The 12,548-nt window shown below is 38.4% G+C and overlaps 2 protein-coding genes across 5 annotated transcripts in view; both read left to right on the forward strand.

Moving 5' to 3' along the window:
* The window catches only part of sspo (SCO-spondin), a 112,300-nt gene extending 109,574 nt beyond the window's left edge, over window positions 1-2,726 (forward strand). For both annotated transcript variants that reach the window (XM_089125501.1, XM_089125502.1), the window contains 2 exons: window positions 229-379; window positions 2,173-2,726. In XM_089125501.1, the coding sequence (XP_088981627.1) occupies window positions 229-379; window positions 2,173-2,195 (174 nt within the window). In that variant the 3' untranslated portion in view covers window positions 2,196-2,726. The remainder of the gene's footprint in view (window positions 1-228; window positions 380-2,172) is intronic.
* Window positions 2,727-2,847: 121 nt separating this feature from the next.
* Window positions 2,848-12,548, forward strand: part of kcnh2b (potassium voltage-gated channel, subfamily H (eag-related), member 2b) — a 135,069-nt gene continuing 125,368 nt past the window's right edge. For 2 of the 3 annotated variants that reach the window (XM_089125530.1, XM_039656276.2), the window contains exon 1: window positions 2,849-4,039. In XM_089125530.1, coding sequence (XP_088981656.1) covers window positions 3,964-4,039 — 76 coding nt within the window. In that variant the 5' untranslated portion in view covers window positions 2,849-3,963. Of the gene's footprint in view, window positions 4,040-12,548 lie in introns of all 3 variants that reach the window. The other variant, XM_089125532.1, reaches the window with a different exon arrangement.

The following is a 12,548-nucleotide window of genomic DNA, read 5'->3' on the forward strand; positions in this document are numbered from 1 at the left end:
TGTGGAGGATTTTATATATTCAATATGATTGACAGGTCAGTGTACAGTGACAGGATGATTGACAGGTCAGTGTACAGTGACACGATGATTGACAGGTCAGTGTACAGTGACAGAGAACAACCGGAATTGTATGACGAAAAAGTCTCTACTTTTATCTTCACGAAAAGAGTAAATGCGTTTAGGGCGTAGACACAAACTGAGACGTAACACACACTCTCTCTGTTTCAGGAGCCGTACCTGCAGGCGTTCTGCGACTGCTGTAGTTACAGGCTCGACCCGCAGACCCCGGTGCGGTTCCTCAGCCTTCAGTGCGCCAGCGGAGACGTGGAGCCCGTCGTTCTGCCCGTCATCCACAGCTGCGAGTGCACCAGCTGCCAGGGTGGGTGAAGCCCGGGGGCATCCTCGGTTCAGAGAGACTGGCGCTGTTAGAGAGGACAAACAAAAACTCTGTCACTCCCATGTTTAGTTTTCCATGATGGCGATCAACACTGTTAAAGTCCCCCTGTAGTCGACCATTTTATCCGTTAAAACTCACCAAAATTACATATTTAAGCGTTTTTCCATATCTTGACTCTAACTCGACACCCTTGCCTCATTGAGTATGTGTGTTTCTATGAATATGCAAATGAGCTCCGCCCCCACTCACTCCCTCAGAGATCCACTGGCTGACGATCACCCGTTGACCTGATTGGTTCCAAGGTGGTTTGTGACGTCAGAAACACCAAAGCGTGTTTTTGAGACTGTCTTTGGTTCACTGCAGTTTTAAGGAGGAAATACTCAGCAATGCTGTCCACTTATCAACGCACACATGGTTAAGCGTATTAAAAACACCACATAAACAACATTAAACGCTGGATTTACACCACAGGGGGACTTTAAATAATAATATTTTTAATTATTAGTAGTTAGTAAGGTAGTTGTTAAGTTTAGGTATTGGATTAAATTAAGGGATGTAGAATATGGTCATGCATTAATATAAGTACTAATAATCAGCCAATGCATCCTAATAAGCAACTCGTTAATCATGAGAAGTAGATCCTAAACAAAAAACAATTTTAACAGACATTTATCATGAACTTTATTCACATTGACATCCATAAACGATTCTTAGTTTTTAACAGTCAGCTCTGAAGGGCATGTGGCATTTCCACAATTCATAAGCGAAGCATCATGTTGTGATGTATAACGAGCCTGATTGTAATGTACGCTGCGTCTCCAGCATGCCTGATCTCATTAGGCTTGTCCTCGTCAGTGTTTAGTCATTCATCAATGCGATTGATCTCATTAGCTAATTGAATCTGCGGGACTTCACTTAGAGCGAGGGGTCACCATCATTTGTGCCGAGGAGATCGCCTGACTTATGCTTTCAAGGCATGTCAGAATGACTTTTATGAGACGAGCCGAGTTTCTTCGAGGGTGTGGCGATTAAAAAAATCAAGCAAACTGAATATTTTTCAATTAAATTGTCATTATGAATGTTTTTCAATTGAGTTTGAATGCATTTGTTGCTATAAAGCTTCCTAGAACACTTATTTAGACCGTTTACTAGACCACGGCATTTCCCATAATCCACCGCAAGAATGACAATACACACAAAGCATCAACTGGCTTCCTTTTCTCTTTATTGTGTTGCATTAGCGCTAAAAGCTTCCTGTCTTTGTTGAGATGTGAAAAAGAGAGAGATATGAAACCATCATGCCCATTTTAACACTTTAATGCACATCATTATTCTGAATTTAGCAAGAAGTTTTTGTAGGCAGCCCAATACTTGTTTGTTTGAACGACTCTTTGCGGTTGCATTGATTAAATATATGATGATGATGATGATGCATTGTCAGCATTTTGTACCATGATCTAAACATCCATTTACTGATGCAAAATCTGAAAATCAAGTGAGTTTGTGCAAACAAGAAATCTGCCATCAGAAAATAAACTAACAGGAAGTTTTGAAGTTATTAATCGTCTTATATTGTGCATCTCAAATGAATGCATCAATAAAATAATACGGAAACGAAGGAAGAACATTGCTTTTTGCAGCGTGTCTGAGACCAAATGCATGTTTAATGATATTTTCTTGTGTACAAGCTCATTACAGTCAACTTTCAGAATCAAGAATGCATGATAAAATATTTCCAAAAGCTGCTAATGAATCTCCTTCTCCTGTTTGCGCAGGTGGAGACCTGTCGAGACGCTGATGAATGGACAGAAACGCTTCGTCCGGTCTTCTTTATGTAGCTTGTCATTATATGACTGAATCTTCTCTATTGAATATTTCCTAAAGCTCTACGAGATCTACAATCTGTACAGCCTTTAAATTATGTTTGGATTTATTACTTTTTTCAGTCTTTAATATTTTGTTTTTTAATGAATATAGCTCACGTTGATTATAAAGAATTGATTATTATTATTGCCAACTTCGATAAATGGTTTGTAGCAAATTAGTGTATTAGACGATTTTACTAAAGTAGAGAGATTTTTTCCTTTGTCTGTGGTTTGATATATAAAACATTATTTTATATATAACTTCTCACATCAAGTATATTTATTTCTAAATGTGCATAATTGCATCTATAGCCTAGTTAAATTGATGGTCTTAATCACTGATTTCTTATTTCATTCATTTTATGATTATGAGTTTAAACTGTTTTATTATGCAATTCAAAATAATTGATTTTTACTGACTTTAATGCACAATTAAACTAACCTTTTTGCTAACATTGGGCTTAGTGTGGCAGTTTATTGAAGACAAAGATGCACCGCAGCACACATGCATTTATTTGATTCCATTCCCCCATTGTGAATGTAAGTGTGTCACGGCTACTGCATGAGAGGGATTGATGGGGAGGAGGCAGAGATGCTTCAAAGACAGTCTGGATAAATATGGACAAAAGCCCTCATTTCACTACGATTTCGACTCGCTTATTTTGCTATTTAGGCTAATAAGCAAAAAGTTGCAAAATCGTTGTTATTGCACTGAAAACCTCCGCATGATATACGCATAATATTGGTGTTTTAGACCACGAGGAGTGTCTTTTGTCTGCACGCGCGTGACGGCGCAGGGAAACCCCACGCCCGCGACGCGTGCACCGAAGATGACGTATCATGTACAGTCTCTGACAGCGCGACGCCGCCGACGGTGGAAAACAAAGCGCGTTGAAAGCGCTCTCGCGCGCGCGCAACTGTCAGGTGAGTTATAGGATCTCGCATGGAGCTTTCGGTGATCGTTCGGGATCCTCGTCGGGATAATCGTGAAGTATCCCAATTTAAAGCCGTGATTTCTGTTCCTTTTCCTCAAGAGCCCGGGAGATGACGACATCAAGGGTTCGACACCTGCGAAAGGAGACAAATGACACCGGAATGAAATGAACTAAACAGAAACACACAGCAATAAATGTCCTATACTAGTAATTTAAGTTTAGTTGTGTTTGTATTGTAGTTAAACAGACGCGGGCATCCAGCTTCACGAGCTCGTTGTTGTCGTTGGTCACCATCGAAACGGGAGGAGCGCGCGCGAGAGCGATGCGCGCCGTCAAATGAATCGCTTCTCCTTTCTTTATAAGCAAGAGGAAGAAATCTCTTTTCTTCTTACATTTGTTTTTTGACGTATGAAAACACAGAAGAGCGCTTTAATTGGACAAAGGGGAAATTAGGGTACCTCGCGAGCGCGTTACAGTCGCACAGAGTTCAGCGTCCAACATGTCACGGAGTAAATTAGTCTAACGATACTTTCTCATTTTTTAACGGATTACACGACGTAAACAATCTTCGGAAACTGGAAACTGTTGTCTCTTGGATAAGTAAATAGCGTGTTGTTCTCCTGAGGGCTCGCTCGTGCTGATGAAGTTCCCCAGAGCGCGGGAAGATCGCGCGTCGCCGTGTGGACCCGCGCGTGCCCAGGGCACGTGGAGCGTGGCAGGAAGGTCAGCTTGAGCTCGTGACACTCGCTGGACTGAGCGCGCGAGGATGCCGGTACGACGGGGGCACGTCGCGCCGCAAAACACTTTCCTCGACACGATCATCAGGAAATTCGAGAGTCAAAGTAAGTTCGTGTTTATTTTCACTATTTTGCTTGTATTGTGTTTGTATTTTTTTTTTAACTCATAATATTATGTGTTTTGGACATGTCATGTTTTTGTGGACACTTTACTCCTGTCAGAAATACTATGGCTGAATACATTCGATGACTCCAATTTAAAGCAGTTTTAACTGTGATATCAGCTAGAAAATTGCACCTAATGTTAAATGTGACAAATAACAATTTGATATTCTAGCAAAAACCTCGAAAAACCATGTGAGGACTGGTAATGATTATGGAAGACATGTTGTAGTAGCCTACCATATCAAATAAAACAGGTGTAAGTTATTAAATAACAGCACTGACGTACGTTAATACTAAACGAGATATTTTGAGCGGCCTTCAGTGCTTTGGATGTTAACATTATCCAATAAAGACACTGTCTCTGAGAAGAGGTACATAACAAATGATGATGTTAGTTATTAATTATCATATGTTGTAAACTGGAGAGCTAGACTGTTCATCATCATTTATTTTAACATGTGGTTCTGTTCAATATAGGCCTATAGTCACAGTTATACAATCAATCATCTTTATGTTTTCTTTTAGATGATATTATTGCAGCTTTTTAGCTATTAGTGACCATCCAGAGTTAATTTGTGAGTCACATGCAGACATGTTGCTTTAGGTCTGATTAGATAATTGCATCTAAACTGTTTTGTGTTTAAGGGTTTAACCTTGCATGTGATTTTGAGTCTTAAAACTTTAAATTGCCCCAGTTTTCATGATGACATGAAGATTGAAGCCTCAGATGTGGATCTTCTTACTCGATCATCCTCAAAAATCGTACTGGCTTTCAAAGAGCCAATCAGTCTTGATTTCCATCTGTCTCAGACTGGAATTGTTGTGCTTTCTAAAGCAGCTTGTGGTGTGTTTGTGTTGGTAAATAGTAAAGGTGACACCAATGAGTAATGATGAAGATAAAAAAAGAGAATTTTGCAAGATTGCGCATTGATGTTTTGGCTCCAGTGAGGAATGTTTATCCCTTGGGTTTCTTCAGTGCATCTGCTGATCGTTTCATTGATTCCCGCAGACATTTAGACTGTTTTGATAATGAATGCTGTCTTCAGTTAGATGTGAATAATAGTGGAGTATAACAGGTGTCAGTCCATATTTTACTTCTGAATTATTAATAATATTGTTGTATAACTGTTCAAGTCCTCCTGAGGGGTAAATCAAGCGTTTAATGTTGTTTATGTGTCTATGTGGTGTTTTTAATATACAATAAGTCAACACCATTGCTGAGTATTTTGGTGTTTCTGACGTCACAACTACCTTGTTACCAATCATAGACATATACACTAGATCTCACCTTGGCTACGGAAGTTCATTGGAACGAATGCGTCAATAGAGCCGCCATCTTGAAACAGAGGAGCCCCTCCACTTTAATGCATCAGCGTCAATGTAGTAGACACCGGTCTAACGCAAATAAAATCACCATAAATCATCATGAATGCGATTTTTCTTGTTTTTTGGGTTTGTTCCAACGGTCAGACATGCATTTATCATTGATTCCATAAAGAAATTTTTTTTTTTTTTTTAAACATTCTTCCTAGTTCAGATTTCATCCGTGAACATCATACGCTGCACAAAAGTCCGCCACCATCAATGAATTCGAAGTAAAGGCAGAGATAGCAGCGTTACCTAGCTACTTCCTATGACAAGACCCCTGTTCCAAGATGGCGGCGGTTTTGACGCATGCTTAGAACCCCAAGGTGAGGTCTAGTGTATATATCTATGGTTACCAATCAGATCAAAGTGTGTGTGATCTCTGAGCTGAGTGAGTGATTGGATGTGGGGCCCATTTAGAACCAATACAATAAATGAGGCAATGGTGTTGAGTTAAATTCAAGATGTTTTAAGGCATGAAGACATTTTTTTCAAGAAAAAAAAAAAACAAATATGTAATTTTGGTGCATCAAAGATGAGTTTTAAGGGATAAAGGGGGACTTTAACACATACATGATTGATGCGTTATTAAAAAATAAATACATCACCATACAATTTCAATAAGAATGGACATCAGATCTACATATACTACACTGTAAAAATGAATATGCTTTATCTAATCAATAAAATTGTGGCAACAGATTACAAGCAATATTATTTATTAAATTGAACAAATTAGAATTGAGTAATAGTTAATCAAATTAACATTCTAATTAATTCTAATTTGTACAATTTAATTAATAATATTGCTTGTAATATGTTGCCACAATTTTATTGATTAGATAAAGCATATTATTTTTTTCAGTGTACGCATATAATAATTGTCTTGCAGTTGCATATTTAACGAGGAATTAGTTGATAATGAAAACCCAAAGCATTTGAAATGGCTTCTGAATTATGACATAAATAAAGTAATTTCCCATCTTAACCTCCCCACTCCTCTTCCTCTCTCAAGACGCCGCGTCCCTCCCTCGGGCGCTTTAAATAATACATTACCTTCTCTATCAAAACCCATCGCCAGCGTTTGAGAAGTGCTTTGGCGGTTTTGAAGAGTGTGTGTGTGTGTGTGTGTGTGTTGTCATTGCACTGACCATAAGTTGCCAGTGTTTCTCCTTCAGTGTTTTCCTCCAGATGGCTTGGATCTGTTTTCCTAGCCTTGATGTTTCACAAGAACACCGCGTGCTTCTCGTTGTGATACCTCAACCGAATATTAAAAACTGAACTGTGTTTTCTCTCTGGTGTTCAGTGGATTATATGAGATGTGAGATGAGTGTCCCACAGCTGATATGCCACTTTCTAAATAAAGGTGACTTGACTTGAATAGAGGTTAAGCATTGACGTCTCTTTCCCACGGGAACACACTCCCTCAGCCGGACCGAGTGCACTGGGTTTAGTAGAGGAAACTGGGAAAACACGAGTAAATCAAACGATTATCGCTTGGACTCGATATCGTGATCCTTACAACCACAGATCCAGTGATCATGGATATCGACGTGCGGCCAGAAATCATGTTTTCCTGACATTGATATGAGCCTGATTTCCACGCCGGGGAAAAATATAAAGCAAATATGCTGTGAACGCTTTATATAAATACAATATAAAGGTCTAAATCCGCGTGAATCACTTATATCAATGTTTTAGCCTATATATCATCATATCGTCCAGCTCTAAAACTTGTAGTTTTTTTGTCAGTGTTTATTTAAAAACATACATTTATGCAGAATATACGATGGTTAATATTGAACTGATGAGTTGTCAATGCAATATATATAGGGTATGATTTTACTGCTAAATTCAGCATATTGAGATAAAATAAAACCGGTAAGAGTAAATCCAGCTTTCTCTGCCTGGAATGATCCAGTTGTTTCTGTGAATCTCGATTTAGATGTGTGTTGTGTGTTTTTCACGGCATTCACGCTGAAAAATAATGATGCCACTCTGTGTGTAACTTATCTATCTATCTATCTATCTATCTATCTATCTATCTATCTATCTATCTATCTATCTATCTATCTATCTATCTATCTATCTATCTATCTATCTATCTATCTATCTATCTATCTATCTATCTATCTACCGATCTATCTATTGCTCCGCCATCCATCTATCTATCCATGCATCCATCCAGACCCATCCTATACACCACACTGTTCATGATGAGCAGGTTTTCTGTTCTTCTTTCTCATCTCATTGTAATGTTATTGGCAGAGATATGTAATCTGTTGAGACGGACGCGTCAGAAGAGAGTTTGAGATGCACATTTCTCCACCGCACTGAACTTTGCTGAGCGTTAGGGTGGAGTATTTATAGTTTTCTATATAAAGTTGTGTTTTTCCATCACATCGCTGCGGAGTTGTCATGGTCTACTTCTGCCAGTATTCTGGGATGCAGAGTGGTTGCTATGTCTCTCTCTCTCTCTGTAATGGAGAGCGGGTGAGATCACAGTCTTATCGGCGTGCTGTCAGAGGAGTTGGTGTGATTAAATTTCACCATAATACAGTTGTTCATTCTTCCTTGTCTTCTCTCGTTCAGCCTCTGTTGATCATGTTCTCTAATGCACAAGCCGTCTACATCAGTCATTAGTTTGATGTAAAGATGCACTGCAGTAGATGGACCTGCACTGATATTAGTGTGCATTATTTACACGTCAGAGCGATAAAGAAACATGTTGTGATGTATAATTACAGAGCAGGACGTGTCCCAGACAAGACAAACCTAGTTATCGGTATCGGCGAATATCGGCGATCGGGTATCGGTCGACCTCTAGTGTGCGTATGCATATATGACTGTTTTTTGTGAGCTTGTTGTCATGTCTGACAACACTCTCTTGTGTTCTTCACATCTGCAAGACAAGCTGGAAGGGAGAAAGAGCACACACACTCGTATAAAACACACACACACGTACAATTAACTGCATCACTCTCGCCTTGTTAAAGCCACACAAAGAGGATTTGCTGTTTTCTTTGTCGCTTTTTTTCAGCTCTTTCTCATTGCTAAATGCATTGTTCTGTTTTCTCAGGGGACACGGCTTGTTCCTTCCTCTCAGATAAAAGAAGAAGATGAGTTTATTTCCTCCATTCAAATCTTCCTTTCTTTCTGTGTGTCTGAGCAGAGCCCGTCTAACGGAGAGCCTTGGCACTTCCTATTAGCCCCGTTGTGCATCATCCTGGTTGCAGTTCCATTATAATTCCACTGGGGGTGATCATGAGCGAGAGCAGAATGAATGGGAGTCTATGGGGCTAAACGGCTAAATGTGTCGCTTGTCATTAAATCAACATCGATTTTATTGTTGATTCGGCAAGTTCAATATAGATTATAGGCCAAAAGTGGAATGAACGAGTACTTATGTCCTTTTGATTTCTTACAGGTTAGGCCGTTGTTGGCCGGATCACGCTAGCATTCTGCTATTGTGTGACGTCATCACAGTTTTGAACGGATTTTTAGAAGAGATAAGTGAACTTAAAAACGCAATTTTCAGCTGAGTGTATTATCTTAGCCCTCCCTTTTGAATGCAACTTTCAAATTACTTGACAAAAAATTACATTCTGAGAAAAGTGGATTTCTGGGGGTGAAACCCCATTGACTCCCATTCATTCTGCACTCGACCGTGAGCGCCCCCGCATGGACAGAGACGCGTTACTGCAGCCAGTCCACAACCCGGAAGTAACCAGCCAGTGCCAATTCTCTTCAATTAGACATTCTCTGCTCTGATCCATCGCGTGTGAGAAAAACACTATAATCAGATCTATCTATCTGTCCGTCCGTCCGTCCGTCCCGAGTTAGCTATTCTGTATAGTTATCCATAAGTATGTAGAGATAATAATGGTTCTTCAGATCAGTGTTTTGGGGTCTTTTAAGCACCAGAATGTCTCTTTATCTGTCTGTTTTTTTGAAGACTTGTATAACTTTGAAACCATAACCTTTAAACTTGAAAGCTTTCAAAGCTATTTTAATCTGTCAGTCAAGCTGACATCAGAGATTTTGAGTGATCTGTTCCTTTAAAGTCCTGACTGGCTTTTATTAGCCCTGGACTCAGAGATCAGTTTAAACCTTGTATAAAGAGACAGCAAAGGACTCGAGAGATGTTAATTAGGGTGTTTTCTCTGAATCATTCATCCTTTCTCTTTTTCAACGCCTCAGTTTCCCTCAGTCAGTCTCTCTGGATGCATCTTATTTTGGTCACAGGGTTCGTTCTGTATATAGGTTTGACACACACACACACACACACACACACACTTATGTTAAAGTTTCTCTTTTCCTCCCCACTCTGTCTATCTTCAGAGCGCCTGTGGCTGTTTCTCTGATGTACACCGTCTGAAGCCTGCTAATGTCAGACAACCAGACATGAGAATCCCACTTTCTGATCTCTAGATTAAGAGTGTATTGGCAGAACTGAATCTATTCTTCATAAGTTCATCCTATCTTCAGGACACTCATTAAAGTTCTGTCGTCTTCTGTTGGTCTCAGGACGAACCCAAACTCCTGCTGATGATGTGGATTTTCTTTCTCCATCAGCGTGGAGATCAAGATTAGATAGAAAACCACAGTTTAGATTGAACAATGAGCTTTGAATGTCAATATTTACTAGGGATGCACGATATATCGGTATCGGCCGGTATATGATCATTTTTAATGTTTTGGTTATTGGCCTGCTGTGGCCGATATATTATAGCCGATAAATAATGGGTTATTTCCTTTCGCACTGTTCAACATGATGGATGCTTGAAATATGATTGGAATCACTTCAAAAAAATGATGCAGTCATATCGGCTACATAAAATAATGAGAACATTATTCTCATGGCTTTTAATGGTAAGACTTTGTTTTTTGTAATCAGGCTCTCAAAAATTATATAAAACTTGGATTTAGATTTATCGGCCATCGGCGAATTATCAAGTATTATCGGTATCGGCCCAAATTTTCATATCAGTGTAGTAAAGTCTCCAGCATTTTTACTTGCCTGTCTTAAACTCTCATTTGAAAATAAATAAATAAATAAACAGCGTCTAAAAGTGATGTAAATGTTAAATACGGCCTCAGCGAAAAGGAAGAGCTTTTATCCGCGGCAGTGAAAGTAGCATCTCTGTGAGCAAATATCACCTCTATATTCCTCACCTAAACTCTCACCTTTAAATATCTCCCCGCTGACCCGTGAAGCGTCTGTCATTTACTCAAGACTCGAGCGGTTGCTTCTGGCCTTTATCTGACGCCCTTTTGAAGGCGCTAACATCCATCATGTAAAAGCACTTAAAGGATAAATGCAGTTGACATGACTCTACTGAGGGGAAGAGAGTCGCTGGAGGAGGCAATAGTTTAATGTATTTCTCCTAGTCTGCACTGTCAATATCAGTAGATATCAGTTAAATATAGTTCTCTCTCTTCTGCTGTCCAGGGGAAATTCTTCTTCATTTTTTGGGGTGATTTACTAACTCTCTAGTTGCTTTTTTATTTTGCTTTGCTATACTTTCTATAGATGTATATGACTAATAGCTAATGGTGTCAATCTGTAATCACATTTTACATTTTTTCAAGCCAATGTTTTTTTGTTTTTTTTTTGGCAGGAAAATATGCAAATTTCGAAATTATTTAAAAAAAAATTGCTATTTTAATTTGCTATTTTAAATGTAGACATTATTGTTTTTAGTGCTGCATGATATATTGGCCACCATATCGGTATCGGTCAATATATGAAGAGTTCAGATGCAAAAGCCTCTAAATGCCATTTGAAATTTTCTTCTTTAATGATGATTTTTATCAAACTTGTATATTTAAGTTCAGTAATTTCACTTAAATAACAATTAATAGGTAATCTTCATTGCCATTTAAGTGAAATCACTGAACTTAAATATACAAGTTTGATAAAAATCATCATTAAAGAAGAAAATATCAAATGGCACTTAGAGGCTTTTGCATCTGAACTCTTCATATATACATTTTCAAAAAGTTATCTCTGTCCGCCCAATAAAAAAAAATGTGGGCAATATAATAAAGCTGATAAATATTTGATTACTTCCTTCAGCTGAGATGCGCTCAGTTCAACATGATGGTTTTGAATCGAATAAAATATGATTGCAGTCACTTCAAAAAAGAAAAATATGGTTCAGTGCAAAAATCTGTAATATTGGCTACATAAAATTATAATGATAATATCATTTTAATTGTGTGCTTAGGACATGGCGTTTAATGGTGAGACTTTTGTTTTTGTAATTAGGCTCTCTCTACATATTTTTTATTTATTATATATATATATTGTTTTTAGATTTAGATTTATCAATCGGCTTTCAAATGTAGAGTTATCAGTATCGGCCAAAATTTTCATGTCGGTGAATCACTATTTTTTTTCTACTCATTTAATATTTTATATGATGTACATATTAACTTATTAATACACATATTAAATATTAACTTTTGTATTTACATTTTCACAGCATAATTTACTTATATTTGACAAACGTTCCATTTTCAGTCTTTGATCCTCAATTACGCTGATTATTGTCATTTATCACATCAAACCAAGTCACTATTGTGAACTTTTAGCGATTCCAGCGCTTCATGTTCGGCTACCAGAACCGCAAAGGCCTGTCGTTGATGGAAACAGGGGTTCTGGTTCCTCTCAGGAGGAGAGACATTTATTATTATTTATTTCCAGATTGAGTGCTGGTATAAAATCTACAGCATTATGTGCAAATGGAGAGAAATTTATGTATTTGTCAGTAATGTGACATCTAATGGCTCATTTGAAATGTCAATCTAGCCTCTGCCTTTATCTACCGGATATACTGAGTGGAACAGTTGATGAATCGCACAGTTTTTATGGGAACCCGCAATGCTGATGTTGCGATTGTGAGTTTAGTGAAGTTACAGCCTCTGAGAAGTATGAATGAAGTAATAAATATGAATGACCTGCAAATGTTCTCATTTGAGGGAGACGGATGGACTGAGAGCAGTGTGTGTGTTGTGTCTCAGTGTTGAGCAGCTGCTAGAAACAGAACCAGCTTCTGTTGTGATTGTTTTCTCAGTTGCC

This window comes from Pimephales promelas, chromosome 22 (genome assembly GCF_988280905.1).
Source record: "Pimephales promelas chromosome 22, fPimPro1.hap1.1, whole genome shotgun sequence".
Classification (NCBI taxonomy): Eukaryota; Metazoa; Chordata; class Actinopteri; order Cypriniformes; family Leuciscidae; genus Pimephales; species Pimephales promelas.